Source organism: Acartia tonsa, chromosome 7 (assembly GCF_053477335.1).
Source record: "Acartia tonsa isolate MP-2025a chromosome 7, ASM5347733v1, whole genome shotgun sequence".
Taxonomy (NCBI): Eukaryota; Metazoa; Arthropoda; class Copepoda; order Calanoida; family Acartiidae; genus Acartia; species Acartia tonsa.
In genome coordinates, this window is record NC_137266.1 from 38,067,313 (window position 1) to 38,090,335 (window position 23,023).

A 23,023-nucleotide genomic window follows, 5' to 3' on the forward strand; every position below is an offset into this window, starting at 1 on the left:
CATTTAAAATATTAATTCATATTTTTTTCAGAGAATGGATGAAAGCAATAAATTCAACGGTAAGTTAATTATTTAAAATTTTCGGGAGCATAGCTACTCTTGTAGGAAGGTGCCTAAGGAAAAACGTCCAAATTGTCAAAAGAGAAGCTACTCTAAAATTCCCAATCTTGGTTGATATTCAAGATAGAAGGCTGTATTTTTTGTGAAGATTCTCCATACCAATAAGCATTTTAATAGTTGATTTTTATTTATGATTTCGGCACATCTGCCCTTTGAATTACGTTGTCCGTATTTCTATATATCATCTATAATATAAAGTAGTACGATGTCTGTCTGTCTGTCTGTCTGTCTGTCTTTCTGTCTGTCTGAAGCTTAAGATCTCGGTAACTATTGAACCGATTGGATTCTACTCTTCAGGGAATATACCTACTAGTCCTGTGGTGGTATTAGGCTATTTTCTTAGGGGGTGGGACACCCCAAACCCCTCTCCTCCTCAAAAAATCCTCCTCAATTAAAAAAAAATTAGGCAATTAATTTAATGTGGTGGTTACAGCACCAGAGGTACTTAATTATTTTTTTTTCAAATTACCTCTCGGGACAAAGCCCCTAGAGGCTAGGGGCGAATCCGCTAGTATTTTAATACTTCACTACTGAATCTTGTTTATCTTTTGTCCATTTGTGTACTTTAGACTTTAGAAATGTGTTTGATGATAAAAATATATAAAACATTTTATGTACTTTTATAAAACTTCTTATCTATAAGTTTTAAAATTTTTAAGTTATTTTTTTCTCTTTTCATGTTTTATCCCTCAACCAAAAATGTAAAGTTTTGAAAGAAACCTTTTCTGTGCATCTTCAATAATCAGATTAGCCAAGAAAAATAGAGGAAAAAAAGACAGAATTTTAAGTGAAAAAAGAGAAGGACAGAAAATGAAAATTATAGAAATTGTAGAAAAACAAACAAAAAAATAAGAAGAAAAATTCTAATTGTGGAAAAAAGAGAGAGATAAAATTAGCAGGGGCGTCCAAGCTTTTTATTTTGGGGGGGGGTAAAATTTTTCTAAGGGGGGGGTAATTCGTTTTTTGGGGGGGTAAAATGGCGCGCGAAACGCGCCGCAAATTTTTTTTACCCCCCCCCCCAAAATTTTTACCCCGGGGGTAAAATTTGCTTGGGGGGGGGGGGGTTATTACCCCCCCTGAAATCTGTTGGCAGGGGTAAAATTTGTTTACCACCCCCAAAATTTACCCCCGGGGTAAAATTTTTGGGGGGGGTAATTTAAATTTTATAAAAAAAATGCGCGCGGAACGCGCAAAAATTTTTTTAAAAAAAGATTTTTGATTTTGGGGGGGGTATTTACCCCCCCAAAATTGCTTGGGGGGGTAAATACCCCCTCCTAAATGGTTCCCCCAAGGTAGGGTAAATTTTAAATGGGGGGGGGTAATCGCCCCATTACCCCCCCCTTGGACGCCTATGAAAATTAGGCTTGGTACCTGATTTAAGAATATTTTATGTATTCTATTGTTTAGTTTTCAAATTTTCATGCTTTAGTTTCTAAAACAATTGTTTTTCTTTTACATTTTTAAGCACGTAGATTATATACTATTTTAATTATTCAATGTATGTAAGAATTTATAAGCAGCATTTTAAAAAAAAATAAGGGTCAAATGTTCAGCTAATGTTCAGAAAAACAGCTAATTCCAATTCTTGTCAGCAATTTTAAATATCTGAACCATAAATTCAATTTGTTGATTTATTTTGCTTGTTGGTTTTCCCTTAAATTTGATATTCATGTAATATAAAGTTTTCCCAATATTTTCAAACTTTAATTCAATTAATTAAAATTGATGCTCGCAAATTTTGGCATATTTTCCAGGGATCTAAAGGGATAAGACAATGACTGATAGATTCATGTAAATTTCCAATGATGATACACAAAATTAACTCTTCTGTAGATTGCATTTAGTGGTTGGAACGTGTTGACACTCAACTAAATTAACCAACCAATCAAAGTTCAATAAAAGTCCCTAAGGTTGTTAAGCCAATGAATGAGAAAACATTATTATAAGACATTATCTCAGCTATCGTATTTTTTAATAGAATTATACAAAATAATATACGATAAGAAAAATAAAGGCGTGACAAACGTCGGAGTGAAAAACTCTGGAGTTTCTAAAATATAAGTTAATGGTTAGGTTAAGATATTGATAAACAAATAAGAAAAAAGCCTACAATGTGGTTTTAAAAAGGTTAGGTTAGCTTAAGTGTTAACTCCGACGTTTGTTCTAGGATTCTTAATAAATCATTGAATTTCTTACCGTTTGCGAGAATTTATTGGACATTCATATTACAGAATTAGTATATACAACCAGCAACTTTTGTATGTGGTATACTTGTCTTCTGTTAATTTGAAAATCTAAACTCCACTTTATAAGTCAATTAATGTTTTTAATTTTAAAACTGCATACCACCAGTCCCTTCCACGTAACCCAACCTCCCCCCCCCCCCTTCGTGGCCGAAGGAAAAAAACGCCTGAACAAAAATAAATATAATTCTTATCATAACGCCAACCATAATATTTTCTTTAAGAGTAATTTTTTCAAAGAAATCAAATTATTTTCCATTAACATATCTCTTTATTCCTTCGCTTGTGCACAATTAATACGAAAGGAAATACCAGTTAGTGCATTTTTTTTCATAATTGCACATTTTTAAAAACTTTTAAACATGAACAATGATTCTGAAAAACGGATGGTAAAAATTTGCCCTTCAGTAAGGACAAGGGTAATTATTAATTATGTCTGTAAAGTAATTATTAATCGCATTGTATTTTAGACAGTTTTCGCGAATATCAACACACAAAAAAGTTATTATGAGATTTGAACCAGTTGTGTTAGCTCTAATTATGATACACAAAATTACCCCTTTCTTTAGGTTACAAATAGTGACTGAAACTTTTGGAAACTCCACTTAATTAACCAATTATAAAGTTGTAAAGCCAACAAATAAGAAAACGTTAATATAAAACTTTGGGGTCTAGTATAATAAACATCCTAATGTCCCCTCCCTCCCTGGAAATCATTAATTATTTACGAAAAATGAAGCAAACTAATAATTATCAGGAATCTATAGGGATAAGACAATGGCCGATAAATTGATGTATATCCCCAATGATAGATTAAAATTGATGGTTGAAACATTTGAACACTATACTTTATGAATAAATCAGAATTCACCAACGAATAAGAAGACGTTATTATAAAACTTTGGGGACTATTGTAATAAACAACCCCTTGTACCCTCTTTCTCTCTTTCTCTCTGAATAGTTATACATATCATATCATTAAACATGCTTCTAAAGTCAAAAGAACACAAATTAAAATTAAATCAACATTAAATGAATATAATCGAAATTAGTCCAAAAAGTTAGAAATATGCATCTAAAATCAACACCCCTCTTACCAAAGGGTTCTATTAATTCAATAAGTGTTTGCAAGCTCACTTATGTTACATTTAAGTCTACTGGGTTTGTTCCTAAAAAAACAGAAGAAGATAGAACTAAAATAAATTATTTTTCAGCTTCCACCACCGCCCCCTCCCCCATTACCACCTCCTCTCCCCTCACCCCACAAGGACAACAATTTACATAACTCAAATGGTAAGTAGCAGTTGATATAAATAGATAGATAGACCTAAAGTTCACATGTGTGTTTGTGTATAATACCGACAAAAAGAGAGACACATAAAAAGACAAACTTACTGTCAGGTAAAAATTAGATTGATAAGAGACATGCATATATTTAAATGTAAATAAACAGGCAGGTAAAAATAAAGACAAAATGAAAAAAAAAGATAGACAGACTGATAAACAAAAAGACATACCCACTGATAAACTGATTGATAAGTAAATGAATAAATAGCTAGACAGATAGCAAGCACATTGAATGATTTTTGAATGGGTATAACCACCTCCTAACCTTTGAAAAAAATGTCAAATTCACTAAAAACGCCCTTGAATGATAACCATATAGATTTGTAGACATTCACACCAACAGACAGATTTATTAATTATAAGATAAATATATTTTATAATATTTAGGTATCATAATAACCGAGAAACCGCCAATTCCTGTAAAACACGTTTCAGGAAAAATATAAATAATAAAAAATATCTAAATATCTAAAAAAATAAGGTACCTTAGTATTCATTTTTATGTATGTATAAATAAGTTGGTCTTGACATACAAAAGACGTTAAGATATCCCTGCCCCTACTCGGTAAAGTGCTTGCAATACAAAAAAGCTTAGGGAATGTCCAGGCCTGTAAAGAGGCCCAGGTCGTTCCTAAACATATATGGGACTTTTTTTAGCTAATGGAATAGGTGTGCAATCAAAGAGTTTGGTATTTATAATGTTAAAATTAATTTTATATTGTTACTAAAAAAATCAGGAAACATCCAACAAGGACGAATAATTATTCCACCCGGCAGCCTACCAAATCAACAATTCCAAGGTTCTATCACATATCCGCCTGTTGAAATTATTTGATAAGATGCCTTCCCTTAAATTGACTGTGTAGCATAATATCCCTCCATCTCATTTTTTTATAAATTGAAAATAAGGTAGGAGGGGGTAGTTTTTCTTATGCCTAACCCCTACGTGAAGTGTACTAACCCATTCTCACATATGCGACCCCTTAAATAGTGGATGTAAATATTCTTTTTTTTCTCCCAGAGGTAGTCATTTTTTCCCCGGTATCATTTGTTTCCCTACGCATGGGAAAAAACGTGAGAAAAAATATGTTTTAGTATAAAAATATTTTCTTAAGGTTTCAAACCTTTTCCAATCGATAGATCTTCCCGACTTTGAAAAAACTGTCAGACCGATTTTTGAAATTCAATCTGTGAAAAAAGATATTCCAGTTTGAATTTTTTGTTTTGAAAATATTATTTTACATGTATTTTTTGTTTTAAATTTTAAAGTTTACCTCGGGGAAAAAATGACTACCTCGGGGAAAAAAATGAAAATTAAAAACCAAAATTAAACCACATTTTAGCAAATTAAAAATGAGTTTTAAATGATAATGATATTCCTATCAAGAGGTGGATTCTTAAAAAAAAATTTGCCCCACTAATCGCTTAGTGGGGCAAAATTGTTTTCGTGAAAAATCCACCAAAATCACATTAAAAATCTACAAAAATTAAACAAAATCATAGAAGGGTTATGAACATAAGATTTTATTTAATTTTTGAAGATTTTTTATGTGATTTTGGAGGATTTTTCACGAAAACAATTTTGCCCCACTAAGCGATTAGTGGGGCAATTTTTTTTTAAGAATCCACCTCAGTTTTTTGTTTAGGAATGAATATATTCCTAAACAAAAAACTGGATAGGAATACCCCATTTATCCTAACCTACCATGTCCTAAAGTAATAGACAAACAATCGAAAAACTACTCCATCAATCACCCTTCCCATATTTTTTTAGTTTATTTATAAAGTGGGTGGTTCTTTTTCCGAGGACCTCGTTCTGACCCTCAATTGGGTTTTTGAAAATCAACACATCCAAGTCACTACAAAAGAGCAGAAAGCAATTTGCTAGCAGACTTAACAGGTCCTTAACAGGGGGTTTTAGGTAGTTGCCTGGTTATACATCTATACAATAAATTTATTAAGCAGATATGTAATAACATATTTGCAAAACAGGTAGCATAGCAACTCAACAAAACTTCCCTCACATAGCACAATCAATCAGTAACAGCCAACACGACCAACACATCTCTTTCAGGTATAGTAATCATATAATATTCATTTGTTAGCTTAACAATTTTGGGAATTTTATTGAATGTAATTGGTTGTTTAATTAGTTTAGTGTCGAAACGTTTCAACCACTAATTATAATCTACAGAAGGGGTAATTTTGTGCATCTTCATTGGGGAAATAAATCAATTGATCGGCCATTGGCTTAACTTTTTAGATCCTTGGTTCTGGTTCTTTCAAATTTATAGGGGGTGGGTGGAAGGGATAGAAAATATTTTGTCCTTTTCATTGGAAAGGTCTGATAGAAAAATTTAGACATGTTAGCATACTGAATTCAAGCAATTCATATAAAACTAGCGGCCACTTTCCTAGAGGCCCTTAGGGGCACTTGAGGAGGGGGAAGTCGAATTTGATAACCTAATTTCTTAATTTAGATTTTAAAAGAAAAAGTAAAAAAAATATTTGGGGAGGGCCAATTTTTTTTCTAGGGGCGATTTCTCTTGGGAGGGTGGTGGTACCCTTCCCCAAAATAGTTATAATTCTTGCCGGGACCTATTAGAAGCTACCCTGTTAAGGAGAACCCGATCGGTTTAGCAGTTAGCGAGATCCTTCGCTACAAACAAACAGACACAAACACATCATTTTACTTTATTATAAGGATTATTATAGAAATTTAAATAATATTCTAATATTTATTAATATAATACGCGTTGTTCCTCTATAATTGTTGCTAACGCTTATTATCAAACTTGTTTCAATATTTGAAATTTTATTAATTGTTTCATAAAATCGTGAACTTTCTTTTACTTTGTCTGCCCTGTTCTACTATTCAACTACTGAAAAATCAAGTATAGCATCGAATTAAAGACAATTTTCTACGAATATAAATCCGTGGAAAGCTGTCTATAATAACTATTTTCTTGTTTTGACTTTTATTTATTTTAGAAGAAGGCGGAGTTTATCAGATTCTATGATTGATCAAAACCAAATAATATCCAGTAATAACTATAGTGGAGGTAGGTTTATATTTCTAGATATTTAATCACACTGGCTATCTTTCTGGATATCCTGCTTGCTTGCTAGTTATCTTTGAATATATGTAAATTTCATGATAGATCAAAACCAGTTGACGATGTTGATTTCTATTTTGAGGGTTGTCTTAACCTCTCCTAAATAGTTTTAAACATACCCTGGAGGTTCAAGTCAGTTCAGCTACACACACACACACACTGATACACATCTTTTTACTTTTAATGATGATATTACAAATATATCAAACAAAACATCTTTATCTATTGCACATTCATATATATAAGGAGCACATGAGTAGGAAGAGAGGGGACATTTTACCGTTTATTACACTATTCCCCAAAGGTTTATAATAACGTTTTCTTATTCGTTGGCTCAACGACCTTGGAGACTTTTTTTGAATTTTGATTGGTTGGTTCATTAAGTTGAGTGTCCAAGCGTATTATTATCGGAAACGTACATCAATTTATAGGCCATTGTCCCTTCAGATCTCTGACACATGAATCATGATTTACTAAAAAAAATTCAGGAGAAGAGATGATGTACCTGGCGGCCAGTGCGACCTGCTGGGGCTCTGGCGAGGGATGGGTCAACCACTACACACACTGTTCCACCTGCGCCATGATTGATAACTCCGGGCTACTCCCAGCCTTTGGACATCAACAAGGTCAGATTTGAAACTTTTTACAGTGCCTATAAAAAAGTGACGTCATACTGGCCTACTATTGGTCAATTAAAATGTATATTGGCCTGCAATTGGTAATTTAGTCTGTTTATTAGTCCATCTTTGGTCAATTAAAATGTATACTAGCCGGCTATTAGTAATTTAGTTTGTGTATTGCCCTTTCATTGGTCCTTTGTATTGTATGACGTCATTTTTATAGGCACTATAATAAGCTTCTTAAAATTTAAATACAGGCTTCTCTGGAAAGATTTGTTTAATCTGTAAACCTGATTCAGTGATCTTAAAAAAGTTGGTTGTCTCAAAATCTGAATATTGACTGATTTGATTATGCTTTCATGGAAGCTTTTTGATTGTCCTTAAACGCTTGTTTTATGTGTTTATGCAAATCTCATTACCGACTGAACAGGCCTAAAATAACCCGCTATGCTTGACTTACGGCAAGTTTTAGTCTATTTACGTGTTACAACCGCCTTTGAAGGTATGGTACCGTGGGAAAAAATACCCCCTCTCACTAAACATTCTTATGAGTAAAGTTAAATGTTAATGGTAGTTATCACTGTATTGGCCCCTTTGTATATCTATAATACAAAGTAGCTTGATGTCTGTCCGTCCGTCTGTCTGTCCATCCCTTAAGATCTCGGTAACCACTGAATCGATTGGATTTTACTCTTCGGGGAATATACTTACTGGTCCTGTGACGGTTTTAGTCTATTTCCTTTGGGGCTTGGTCACCCACAACCACCCCAAAAACAAAAAATCCCCCCCCCCCCCTATTCTTTTAGGTAGTTAATTTAAAATAGTTAGTTGAAGTACCAGAGGTACTTAATTTTTTTATTATCTCTTGGGGCAAAGCCGCTAGTTACTTTTAAAAGTACACCTCCGCTGAAAATATAGAATGTATACATAAAATAATTTCACATAGATGACTAGTTTTCATGCAACAGTATGCTACTTTGCCAAAGTGTTTGAACAATATTACAAAAATAAAGAATTAAATTTATTACAAAAGGTATAGAGAAAAATTATCCATTTATGGGCACTGTATTCAAATAAACTAAAAATAGCCTAAAACCATCTCAAGAAATAAATTAAAAATGAAATAGCCTAAAACCATCACGGGATCTATATGGAGCTTACCTTAAAAAAAAAAGAACCCAATCAGTACTGTGGTCATTGAGATCTTAAGCTTTAGACAAAAAAAACCTTACTACTTTAAATGGTAGGATATATGAATTTTGTATTTGTGTCTCTTTGTCTGTACCAAAATTTATTTCTCCTTTGCAGGGAAGCTTTTCATATATTGTGGGTTTGTTTATATCTTTATAGCCCAATGCAACATCCACCTCTATACAAAATGTCTACTAGAAATGTTACAACTCTCCCAAATAAATCAAAGGACCATCATAAAAGATACCCTGTTCAGTATAATCTTAGAATTTTACTACATAATAGTTATTTCTTTCATCGTATTATAAACGGCTTTCCGCGGATATAGAAAGTACAATTATAAGATTAAAACCAGTTTTTTAGCCCCGAGATGCCGAAGGCACGGGCTAAAAAAACTGGTTTTAATCTTATGATTGTACATTTCTATATTCCGTAGAAAACTGGATATAATACGATGCTAGACATAGTTTTTTCGTATTCATGAGAACCGGTTCCTATCCACCGGATTCGAATGACTACGAGAAAAATGTTTAACTTTATGTATAGACATCGAACTTCTTTACTTTATTATATTACTTGCAACTGCGTCCCAAGCATATAGGGGAACTGTCTTAAAATGGGCAAGAAGGTGGCCGAAAAATAAACCTAAAACAAATTATGCTTAAATTCCAAAATAAAATATCTTTAAACATCCGAGGACATATGTGAAGCTTCCCTAAAAAGGAGAACTGAAGTATTACATAAGTTATTCAAATCTTCAGCTTGAGACAAAAAAAACCTTACCACTTTGTGTAATTGGATTGGGTTTAAGTGGAACATATCTCAGTGTGGAAAATATTACTACTTTGTATGAACTTTTACTTGTAATATACCCCCATGGGAAAACGCCCAGTGTTAATAACACAATATTTTCAGATTGATACACAAACAATTTACTAATATATTTTATAAAAATAATTAGTCTCATTTTTAAGGAAGTTTCATATTGATCCAGGGTAAGATAAGTAAAACATTCCCACCTCTTCCAATCAGCGAGGATTTTCTACGATTCACTTCCTCTGACCGTCCGTCAGTCTGTGATGCTGTGGTGTAATGGTGATTTTCTCGGCTGTTACTTGAGATATACTGCTAATTTTTTGTGAAGATCCTCTCTATATGATTCTATTTCTCTTTTTTATTATTATTGCTCTATAACTCACTTTGACTGTTTTTCCATAAAAAGAATAACCTTTAAGGAGGCGAGGGCATACTAAAATCTAAATACAATAAAACTTGTATCTAAAAGGGTAAGACGTTATTGTAACCAACTATATTTTAACACAACCATCAAAAACTTGCTCAAATTGGTTTTGTTTGTTTTCTGTTGGGTGTAGCAAAAGTTTTTTGGGTGATAAAATGGAAACTGCAAATTAGCTACCAAAGAAGATAAAGTATAGAATAGAATCCAGGTAGAAGATTCTGCCTGGCTAGCCTGAAGTAAAATTGGAACTTTTGAAAGGCCAAAACGGCTATAAGGCTGTGAGTAAATAACATGATTTCAGTAATTATTCAGAAAAAATATTCAAGGAAGGGGCTGTACCCATATAACTGACCCTTGAAAATTACAAATGTGGTCAATCGTACTTACCAAAATAAAAACACGATAATGTTGTGACTTTTCATCATTGTCTAAAATGACCAAGCAGCTCTTGCTGTCTTCACTTCAATAAGAGGTGTGTACCAGAGGCGAAAGTCTCAGTCAGATATCTATTATTAAGGGTTATTAAGTACCTTCTAATTTCAGAGAATTATTCTAAATTATTTTAAAGTCAAGTGTGTTATACTACAATACATAATTTTATATCATGATTTTGATACAAATTAAATTTTTCTATTTTGTCCAACTAGTCATTGTGATATGTACTTTAGCCTTATTGTCTTTACTGCGCAAGTCAAGGATTCCTTCTAATTTCCCAGAAATTTTTTGGGTTTTCACTTCTATTCCTCCTTATTCTATGTTAGCTACATACAGTCAAATCCTAGTACGTTAACTGCTGAACCAATCGAGTTCCTTGCTTGGTTTTCGGCAATTTAGTTTTTTACATATCTAAGTTTGGTTTTAGGCTATTTTCCTACATTCCTTACTACTTTGAATACAGAGTTCCTAGATGCTAGGAGCGCAGCCACTAGTTAAGTAAAAAGTAGGGATCTACTGCAGTTCACGGTAAAATATTGCTGGTAACGAATATTGCCAAAAATCTATGAATTTTAAAGGCTGCTAGCTGCCAAACGGCTGAACGTACAGATCATGCCCGCACACTGTTTTAAGCAGCATAAGAAGGCCTACAAATAATCTGGATAGCCATAAGTCAATAATGCATAATTATCTCGCAGTGCAGAGAAATGCGCGAAAAAGGCCTATTTTACGCGTTTTTTCTTCAGTGAAGCTTTCCCTGTGCATCATTGGATCTTGGCTATTCCAGATTATTTGTAGGCCTTCTTATACCGCTTAAAATGGTGTGTGGGTATGATCTGTACGTTCAGCCGTTTGGCAGCTAGCAGCCTTTAAAATTCATAGATTTTTGGCAATATTCGTTACCAGCAATATTTTACCGTGAACTGCAGTAGATCCAAAAGTAGAAAGTTAATTGAAAAAAAAATTGCCAATAATTTTAAAACTATTCTAGAGTTCAAAACTTGTTTTTAAAATGGAAATTTGTCTTTTCAATTAATTTTCCAAACAGGTTTAAATTAGGGGTTTTCGCGGCAAACCTATAACTACTTGTTGAGCTTTAGCTTAAAATACTGCTAACGGCCTAATGAATCCCTGCAAAAACCTACAGATCTTGGCTGTTGTTTAATTCTTCCAAAACTTCCTGAAATATTTAGTTAACAATCCCTTTATCCTTAAGAACAAAATAAACTATGGTAAACTTTTCTTTTTTTCCTTGTTACAATAGATGCTTTTAAGCAACCTATTGTGGGTCAAATTAATGTTTATATTTACAATAGGCAAGTTTTAAACTTTTTGATAAATTATTTGTAATCTTTAAAATTGCTAATCATATTTCAGAAAAGAATGCGCCTCCCTCCATTGTATTCTTTGTATTTATAAAAAAATTATTAATCCTATTCGTAATTCTAAAAGAATGAGAAAATAAATGTAATAACCTGGCCCATGACTTGGGGATCTTTTTCGTCTGCTAGTAAAATGGTTTCTGCTCTTTTGTATCGACTTGGCTGTATTAATATTTTAGACACTATTGGCTGAAATTCAAAGACCCAATTGAAAATCGGCACAGGGTCCACTGGGTGAGGCCTTACAGCTTTTTTAACCTTTTCTTCCTCTATTATTTTATTTTAATTATGAGAATGAAGGTTATTTTAAGACCTCTTAACTTCCTATTTAAGTTCTTTATCCACTAAATTCAATATAAATTTTGAAATTATATTATTTATGGTCCAATATACTGTTAATACCTAACATATCGTGTAATATGTAATCTGTTTTAACAGAAAAAAAAACATTAAGATTTATACAAAAATAGTTAAATTGTTAAGATATATCATAGCTACTGTTTACATCTTTACTCTATAAAAACCAAATATAAGATGAGAGGAGGTGGTCAAACTGGGTGTGTAACAAGAAAGATAAAGAGAACGATATAATTTGTACATTTTGAAAAATACAGATTTTTTTAAAATTCTACTTTATGATCAATCATTGACCATAGTCTTGTGTTCTTTTTATTAATTCTACAATAAAAGCTTATAAGTTTAACAAGACAATTATTTCAGGTTATGATGACGAGCCAGACTGTGAGGTGGGAGATACTGATGTTGGTGCAGATTTTGGAGACTTTGGATTCTAAACTATACAAATAACAAGTTATAGAGTAGCTGTGCTATTTAATGTGGATATTAGTTTCAAACCTTTAAATTTAAATTTGTAGAAAATAGACTTACTTATGGAAGAAATAACGGGTATAGTCCCTTTCGTGGCAACGCCCCTTAAGGGGCGATTCGTAGTATTTTTAAAATGTCGTTTAACAGGTTAATTTAGGTAAGGTTGGGTTATATTTGGTTAGGTGATTGACCTGCAGGGTAATAGCCCCCCACAGGGGCTAGAAATAGGAATAAATCTACTGTGAAAATAAGAAAAATCGCCCCTTAAGAGGCGTTGCCACGAAAGAGACTCTACCCCAAATAACTTGCTCCTTCATAAAAGCTTTTTTTAAAAGGGTACCAATGAAAAGAAAAAAATTAAACGGTCTAAAAAGTAACCTTGTATATAACCTTGCGGGGCTCTTTATTTCTCTTACTAAAGTTACCCAGGAACTTCACAAAAAAATACTAGAAAATCTGCAAATAAAAGATATCAGTGATTTTTTGTCATTTATATGAAGTGAAAGGATTATGCCAGGAATAAGGTATAACCAACAAGCGAAATAAATCTAAAATAATATTTGGGGGGCAGATGTAAAGGTCGTCAATTTTATTATGTTGACCCCCAACGACAGCTAAAATAACATAGATATAGGTTTCGTGATTTTTTCCCGAATTAATTTCGTTGTTGGCATGAGCTGGCGTAAAGTATTTAAAAACATTAGTATACACTACAAAATTGTATCTATTTCTAAAATTCGTAATCTATTTCAAATGTTCAAAACACAAAGAATTTACCATAAAATATGTAAAAAAAAATTACCTGTTCAAAAATGATTTAAAAATTTTAACTTTAGAATCAAGAGACCTTTCCTATTGTAAAAAAGATAATTATACAATAAAAAGTAATAAAAAGATACATTATATATATATGTATATATAATAAAAATACACCAAAAGACCTTTTAAATGTAAATAAATTAAATGTGTGAAATCTGATTTTGAATACATCTAAAACTTTTTCAAGAATTAAAAAGTTTAATTTAAAGTTAAAAGAATACACCATTTGATACTTATTTGACATATGTCTCACAGAGTTTCTTAGAAAATTAAATTATTTCTTTATTTAATTCTTTTATTTCCTAAGAAATTATTGATCGACAGAGCTTAAAATAAATAAATTCTTTAGAAGAAACTTTTTTTCTTTACAATAAAAATTAAGTAAACTTAAATCAATCAAATAATTTTACTTTAAAAACAATATCTTTTTTAGAATTTTAACTATGCATTGATTATGAAATATTTATTAATATAAATTTATTAAAATTTATTTATTTATTATATAATTATGTACTGTGTACATTTAATTATTTTTTAAAAAAATGAGAATTAAATGCATAGGTAGCGCAGCAATAACGGGCTAAGCATATTTCTAATCAATAATGAATTAATATTTATTTATTGCATAGTTTTATGGACAGCTTTCTGCGTGTAGTAAAATAAATAATTCTGATTTTAATTCCAGTTTTGATAGTCTCAAAGGGGCCCAAAGCCAGTGGTAACAAAACTGTTATTAATATTATGATTTTTATTTTATTATTCGTAGAAAATTGTCTACAAACATTACGATAAAAGTAGTTAAATATCTTAAGTAAGAAAAACTAAGATTTATTTGATAAATTTGACAGGTAATGTCAATAAAAGGCCGAACAAACCCAAGCTGCGAAACTAGATTATATTTTCCGGTATGTCTTCGAAACCGATTAATATCCGGTGGATTAGAACAGGTTCTCAGCCATACTAAAAAATCATGTATAGCATCGAATTACAGGCAACTTTCCACGAATGTTAAAATAAAACATTATAATTATTACCAGTTTTGGTAGCCCGGTCCTTCGGCCCCTCGGGGCTAACAAAATGGGTTTTAATCTTATAATTTCTTATTCTAATATCCGCGGAAACCTGTCTATAATACGATGCGATAAATCACTAATATATGCATGTCAATATTGTTTTAGTTAATGTAAATAAAAATAAATTTACTTAGATTTTAAAATTTGTATTTAACAAGAATGACATCATCCATAAAAGCTAAGCTACATATCAGACAGTAGGGTTTGTAAAATCAGACTTTTAGAGTGTCAGTAATAATTTATAAGTGTAAACAAAATTGTATACAAATTTGTTACAAAACTACGTAAAGACGACATACTGTGGACATATTATTTGAATCAAATGATTTTAGATTCTTTGTTTATCTAATTAAGGTTGGTTAACTTTTTCCATGTAGTATTATGCTAGCGCTAGGCGGGTGTAAAGGGGTGTCAACACCCCACTTTATACAATTCGGCAGTCCTGCCTTAGCCTCTTTTACCACTCCCTAAAAGGTTTATAACATGGAGCAAAACCAAAGCATGCAAGCCACAATATTTTATAAACTAAATATATGGCAGAAAATAATAATCTAGTAAATTGATAAGATAACTTCATAATTGAGTAAACATATGAATTGATATCTATTTGTAAAAAAGAATTATAGACGTTCTACAATAATATTAAACAAGGTCAATCAAATTCAAATTTAACACAGAAAACAAAACTGTATTTTAAACAAAATGGTTGAAAACAGAGTCGTGCAGAAAGTAGGGTAAGGGGGTGTCCCATAATCTCCACCCCCCTACATCTCTCTACACTTTCTTCTTAAAGGACTACACCCCCTATATACACCCAGGGGTGTCATGGGGAAAAGCAACTACCCCCTTACATTTTCTTGAGGTGGCATATCTTCCTGTAAATTTAAAATGAATACAATAACATGTGATTATAAACATTGTAAATAATTCAATTTAGAAATAACAAAAACATTATTTTTAATTATTTTGGTATTTCTTTTTTTTTCTCATCTAGAACTTTCTTGGGACTTTAGCCACCGGTGGGGGAGTGATGCGTTGGCCCAAAACACAAGTCTTCCAGATAAAGGCCGTGCAATCAAAGTATGTTTGGTGATACTTATACTGTTTGTGGTGTGTGAACAGAAGAAAGATATTTTACTCCCCTTGGTTGTTAGCCCTGACGTGTGTCATAGACAGTAAGGGTGGAAGGGATAAATGTTATATTAGCCCACTACAGGTTAAATTAGAGAAACATTTAATATGGTGTCACAGTGCCTTCGAAGGTGCTTTGACTTTAGTGTCAGAACCTAAATTGGGACATTTACATTAACTTCATTTCACTTTTCAATAAAATCTAAAATGCAGCGGTTTTTGAGAAAATTAGATTTAAAAAAGTTCAATTTTCACCCACTAGGAGTTACCGCATAATCATGACAAGAAAATCAAAGATTATTTATTTAAAATTTTGAACAACTTTGCTTTTATAAAGTAAGTCATAAAACCTCTCTATATATGATTTATTTAAGGCTGAATTTCCGTGACCTTAGCAAAGCAGTTGATAAAAATGGCCATTAATTAACTCACTTCAGGAGTGGTTTTATGAAGAACTTTATAATAGCAAAGTTGTTTAAAATTTTAAATAAATAATCTTTGCTTTTCTTGTCATGATTATGCGGTAACTCCTAGTGGGTGAAAATTGAACTTGAAATTTTCAAATTTAATTTTCTCAAAAACCGCTGATGAGATCAAATTATTAATAGCCTAAGGCACACACAAATGAATTCACTGTAAAAGAACCAAAAAAGAAATGGAGAATTGGAAAGCTTTAATTTTAACAAATCAAGTAAAACAAAGAGGTTATAAATAAAATACATTTGGTGCTTCATGTTTTAAAACCGAGTAAAAAACTAAATTTAGTTACAAAAATAGTGTGACAAAACACAAAACATTTAAATAGAAATTATAAATTTTAAATGAAACTTGAAATTAAAGTCATGAAATATCAATACTTATGAAGTTAAAATTTGAAGGGGGACAAAGTGTCTCAAAATTCAGCCATGTGACGTCATAAAATGAGGGATTATCAATCTTTTTTTAGGGGTTTTCTTTCCCACTTCTCCCTTCATCTCCCTCATTTTTATGACGTAACATGGCTTATTTTAGAGACACTTTGTCCCTCTTCCTCAATTTCCTCAAATTTTGTTCGTAAAAAATCTTTTTTATCTGTGTATTAATTTTTAATAATTTCTGGCTAAAATTATTGCAAAATTTTGTAGGAAAGCAATTCTATAAGATTTGCTGTTTGTAGTGCTTTTTGGGAAATGAAAGTATTTAAAGCCTGGCCATTAAAGTAAAACAATAAAGGGGATAGGGGTTAAATAGCTGTATGTCCCCACCCCGTAGACCCTGTGCTGACTTTCAATTGGGTCCTTGAATGGTAGCCAATAGCGTCAGAAATATCAAAACTGCCAATTCGGTGCAAAAGAGCAGAAAGCAATTTGCTAGCAGACGAAAAAGATCCCTAACCCAGGATCTATATATCTATTTATTGCCTAGCTTACAAAATTTTGTTAAAACAAGGAAGAATTAAATCAGTTTAGCGTTTTTCGAGATCCTTTGCTAAAGCCAGACACACAGTTAGACATCCTGTTACCTTTAAATAAGAATTAAAATAATAAATATATTAAGTATAAATGTATAACCCAGACAACTAATTGGATCCGGTGATGGTGACCTTTTTAATCTGCAAGCAAATTTCGCTTTTGTAGCAACTTGACAATTTGCCACGGTATTGGCTGATATTCAAATACTTAATTGAAAGTCGGCATAGGGTCCACGCGATGGGAATATACAGTTCATTAACCCCTTCCTCATCTATTGTTATACTTTAATAACATAATCTATAATACAAAGTAGAACAATGTCTGTCTGTCTGTCCGTCCTTCCGTCCGTCAGTCCCTTAAGATCTCGCTAACCACGGAACCGATCGGAGTTTACTCTCCAGGGAATATACCTACTGGTCCTGTGGTGGTTTTAGGCTATTTTTTTGGGGGGTGGGACACAAAAAATATCCCAACTTTTTTTTCTTTTTTAAAAATATGTTCGAAAATAGTGGGTGCACCTCCATTTTTTTTTTATTTATTTAAAATGTGTTCGAAATAAGTGGTTGCACCTCCATTTTTTTATTTTTTTTAATTACCTCTTGAGGTAAAGCCCCTGAAGGATAGGGGCGAAGCCGCTAGTAATACCTATATGATTAATTATTTTTCTCGTATTCATTCGAATCCGGTGGATAGGAACCGGTTATCATCCATACGAAAAAACTATGTCTAGCATCGTATTATATCCAGTTTTCTACGAATATAGAAATGTACAATCATAAGATTAAAAATAGTTTTTTTAGCCGGTGTCTTCGGCACCACGGGGCTAAAAAAAACTAGTTTTAATCTTATAATTGTACATTCTATATCCGCGGAAAGCCGTTTACAATACGATACGAGAAATAACTATTCTCGTATTTATTCGAATCCGGTGGATAGGAACGAATATAGAAATGTACAATCATAAGATTAAAACTAGTTTTTTTAGCCGGTGACTTCGTTTAATCTCATAATTGTACATTCTGTATCCGCGGAAAGCCGTTTATAATACGATGCGAGAATTAAATAACTATTACTTACCTTTGTTTACTGAGAAAAAAATTGCAAAAATAAGTGAAAAAAAGTTTAAAGTGATGCAATTACTTTTGGGAATTTGTTACAACATATGGAGAAAAAGTTGTGTAATACATTCAAAATATTTTTTTTTATAAAAAATGTAAAAAAAAAGGATGAGTATGTCCAAAAATAACGGAGTAAGCAGCAAAGGTAAAAGAAATAGAATTTAAATGAAATAATAGTTATTTATCCCATTGTATTATTATACTGCTTTCCGCGGATATTTCCCGAGCTAACCAAACTGGCTTTATGTTTTTTTATTCTAACATTCGATTCGTAGAAAATTGTCTATAATATGATACTATACATGATTTTTCAGTATTGATGAGAAGCGGTCTTAATCCAGTGCGGATATTAATCGGTTTCGAAGCCATACTTGAAGTAAAAGCCCTTACTACCGTATCATCACACGAATCATTATGAAACAATTAAAATTGAGAAATACAAAAGGACAGCCGTGTAAATTTTTATTGACTTTGGCGTTTTTTTCAACATAAAATAACTCGCAATGTGTTAACAACGACGAAAAAGTTTTCTTAATATACTTGCAGTTATTTTTTATTAGTTTTAAAAGCGAAGCTTTTTTATAATTAGGGTTGGTCTGTCCGTCCGTAACGGTTGACTTTTTTTTGTTAATTTAGACATGTTAGATTTGTCCTATTGATTTCAACATTGGGGTTGAATTCGACAATCCAATATTTTGTTTGAGTTTTAAAAAGATTTTTTTTAAATTGGGGGGTTGGAATTATCTTTGGAGTGCTGTGGTACCATCCCCAAAAATAGTTATAAACCTCTTAAGGTCCTATGGGAAGCTACATTTGTAAAGGAGAACCATAACGGTTCAGCGTATAGCGACATCCTTTGGTACACACACACACAGATCCTATTACTTTTATATAATACTAGCGGTTGCGCATCTAGCATCTAGGGGCTCTATATAGAAGGGCAGAAAAATAGCTTAAAACCATACCCAGAATTATTTATAAAAATAAAATAGCCTAAACCCATATCAGGGCCTATACTATACGATGCTTCCCTCTAAAGTAGAACCATATCAGTTCGGTGGTTAGCGAGATCCTTCGCTACAAATAAAAAACTTAGTAATTTATATGATAGGATTAGGTGAAATATAATTACCAAAAAAGTAAATCAATAACACAAGGGGGGAGATAGAGTTGTAGTCTGTAGATGAATTTATCTCCCATTGTCCTCTCCCTGCAGTTATAATATCTAAGGAAATGTTATGAGGAAAAATAGAATTTGCACTGGGAGAATATATTTCTGACCATAGCATATGTAGGAATAAAACATTATGGAACCCTCTAATTTACCAGTGGACCATTCATTTACCTCTCCACCTTTCTTTTCTCAAAACTTCAAATATATATCTTACCTCGTAAGGGCGGGATTCTCCTTCATTTTTTTAACGATCATCTAGAGAATCCAGAGCATCATACGCTTGTAACACCCAAGGATAGTAGGTTAATTAACATCCAACAGACAACCAACCCATTGATTGCACAACCTTAGTCTGAGCAGTCTTAACTGTACATGGTAATGAATTGCACCTGTTTATGGGTCAAGGCATACTCCCTACTCTGACTACTAATGTCTTTCGCGCACCAGACATAGCAGTACCATTTAGAACGTCTTTAGTTATGGCGCGGTGTTGGGCCAAGATTCGAACCTATCACCTTCCCCCAACGACGAGCGGATGCGCTACGGGTTGTGCCACGGTCGCGGTTTACTGAAAATCTATAAAATAAGGTAGCAACCAAAATATTTCGAAAATGACTGGTCTGATCAAGTCATCCTTTTCATAGAAGATTTATGTAAAACTTGTGATGGTTTTAGAATATTATATTGCACAATAACAGAGCCCCTTAAGCTAGGGGCGTAGCAGCTTGTTTTTACATCCCTACCCAATGATGATAAACTAAATAAACCCTTCCAGGTACTAGATAAGAGATTAAAATGCCCCTCTTGGCAGAAAAAAGGATGTTACCTAAAAAATTTTCACTGCATTTAAACCTTTGGTTGCGAGTTTCATGAGCACACACAGGCAATAATATTATGTGCACTAATTTCAGTTTTTTCATACATATTTTAAAGAAGATACTAGTAAAATGTTATACTTTAAAAATATTAAATTTCTTTAAAAATTTACTATTATGGATTAACGTACCAAGATATCCAAATTCTAGAGTAGCTACACTTTAGATAATACGATTACTTTTGATAATACGAAAATATATAGAATTTTAGCTTAAGCATTGATGATAACATCCATTTGTAGTAAGCTTAAGTCTATCCTAATTAAGAACGGTTCCTGTGCTACAAATAATCTAGGAGCCAGATGGTAAAATGTCCCAAAATTTACTCGCAAGTCAAGTTTTAAGTCAGTTGGGACATTTTAACACGTAGCTCCTTAACTATGCGTAGCACAGGAATCGTTTTTATATTTCCTAAAAATAGACTTTTTAGCGGTTCTAACGGTATGCGTAGTATTTTTCTACTATTAACACAAGCTGCGAAATTTCAATTTTAAAAATGTCCGCATTTTTTTTGCACGCCCTTTAGCAGCTGAGTATATATAATTGTCTCAATACCATTACAGAATTAGCAACTATTGACAAAAATAACAAACGTTGAAAATCATATCTGAGATGGAACAATAAATGTATAATCTAGATAACTCACTGGTCTAATTGGTTGAAACCCTATTTGTCAGCTAGCAAATTGTTTTCTGTTCTTTAGTATGTACTCAGCTTTGTTTATATTTCCGACACTATTAACTGATTTCAAGACCCAATACAAAACAGGTAAAGTGTCCCTACCCCATGTGCAGAGTTACATATTGCTCATGCCCCCTCTATTCTTTATCTTTACTAATGGAACCACCTTGTATATGGATATTAATACATAAAACTTGCTGTCTTGCAAATTAAGTTGCATTTTTTTTCTCATTTGAGCTTGCTCGGGAATAGAAAGATGTATTTAATAGAAAGAAAGAATAATGGGACAGGGCAAAGACCTTTAGTCCACTCAATTTTTCAAATTGTACGTTTTTTCTTAAGCCTTTGTAAATCTGCTCTATAACTCAATTCATCCGATTGTCCTTTCATGAGTTTCCTGGGTTCTTAATAGATATAAGGTAAAACGACTTTTAAACAGGATCCAAGGATTTTCCATTAAGTTTACAATTTTATTATGGGTTCTTAGAAGAAAAATTACAACATATATAAAAGTAAAGCTCATCAGATTATGCCATCGTAAAAACGAACGTTACATGTCTTTATTATCAATAAGAGCTATCAGAGGTTTGCAAAAGGAGGATGTATCTACCTACCGGGTGGATACACCTAGAGTATTTCAAGGTTAAAAATTCCCCCCCGACCCCCTAAAATTTAAAGGGAGTGTAAATAGATCCCCTGAAAATAAAATTTATAAACCCTCTTGTGGTCTATAATACATCCAACTACACCCCATTCGATTTTGGTTAAGGAGGTTGTCAAAAATCGCAAAGGGGGTGTCAAAACATTTACGGGGTGCCTTGTGCACCTTTCTGGCAAAACCCTCTGCACGCCACTGGTTACGACCATAAATGTGGGAAAATTAAATATTCTCTTTGATTTCAATTTATAAAATTGTGAGTAAAATTAATTCTGAATGTTTAGAATTTATGAAAATTAATTGCAGCAGCTAATTAGTTTGAAACACAGAATAAAACACATAGAATAAAATAACAAGAATGACATACATAAGAAGCGACGCACAAAATATATTGGATGAATACTTCGTATTTCTCGTATTCATTCGAATCCAGTGGATAGAAACCGGTTCTCGTCCATACGAAAAAACTATGTCTAGCATCGTGTTATATCCAGTTTTCTACGAATATAAAAATGTACAATCATAAGATTAAAACCAGTTTTTTTAGTTAGCCCGTGAGTTTGGCACCTCGGGGCTAAAAAAAATGTTATAATTGTACATTTCATATCCGCGGAAAGCTGTTTATAATACGATGTGAGAAATAACTATTCTTAAATCAAGAAAAGGGATAAAATGGAGAAAAGAATCACGAAACCTTTCTCACAAGTTTTTATATTTTCAATGTTTGTATTTTTCAGCATTACTGACAGACCGACAACCAATGTATATTTTAGACTGGATGTTCATTGGCATGGGAAACCTTCATACAAAAAAAGCATCCGTCTATATTGAAAGCAGCTCAGAAAATCACAATTCCCCACCCGTAGCTTTACCGACTGACCGACAGACAAAGTAAATTATAGAGAAGCTTCAAATGAAATTTGATCAATATATCCCCCTTTTCCTTCCTAATATTTGCAACCTAACAATGATAATATTTAAAACATAACAATTAAAGGGAAGATTAATTTTACGTTCATTAAACTCTTTCACGTTGTACAACAATGGATATATTATTACTTGGATCTTGCACTAGATTATCACGTTCTCTAATATAAAGTGAATCGCGCAGCGGACTAAAGTAACGTTCTCCTCCCTACAGCACCCCCTTTACCACATTCCCTCCCCTCCAACTGGATAAACAAACTGATTAAAAAATGAGATGGCAAATAGCAACATAAATTGACGACAACCTTTCCCCACCTGTCATAATATCCACGTATATTTTACATCCATTTGTACAACCTATTTTTTATTAAATCTTATAAAAATTCAATTTACGTAATACGTATTACATATTCAATATAAATTAGATATTTTATTAGTAGCGAAGCTACTCTATAATTTGAAATGTCCGTCTGTCCGTCTGTCTTAGTTTGGGGGAAACGTGATTTTCTCGGCTCCTATAAAAGATAAAAGGCAGAAATTTTTTGACAACATTCCCATTATTAAGGAGCCCAATTAGTTATAAAACATCAATGG

At 32.5% G+C, this 23,023-nt stretch overlaps 1 protein-coding gene across 2 annotated transcripts in view; it reads left to right on the forward strand.

Annotated features, from left to right (window-relative positions):
• Positions 1–14,557, forward strand: part of LOC145323704 (uncharacterized) — a 47,290-nt gene extending 32,733 nt beyond the window's left edge. Inside the window, exons 8-15 of one of the 2 annotated variants that reach the window (XM_080166169.1) lie at positions 32–59; positions 3,578–3,656; positions 4,098–4,141; positions 4,444–4,510; positions 5,703–5,784; positions 6,702–6,772; positions 7,315–7,452; positions 12,415–14,557. In XM_080166169.1, coding sequence (XP_080022295.1) covers positions 32–59; positions 3,578–3,656; positions 4,098–4,141; positions 4,444–4,510; positions 5,703–5,784; positions 6,702–6,772; positions 7,315–7,452; positions 12,415–12,488 — 583 coding nt within the window. In that variant the 3' untranslated portion in view covers positions 12,489–14,557. The remainder of the gene's footprint in view (positions 1–31; positions 60–3,577; positions 3,657–4,097; positions 4,142–4,443; positions 4,511–5,702; positions 5,785–6,701; positions 6,773–7,314; positions 7,453–12,414) is intronic. The other variant, XM_080166170.1, reaches the window with a different exon arrangement.
• The last annotated feature ends 8,466 nt before the right edge of the window (positions 14,558–23,023 follow it).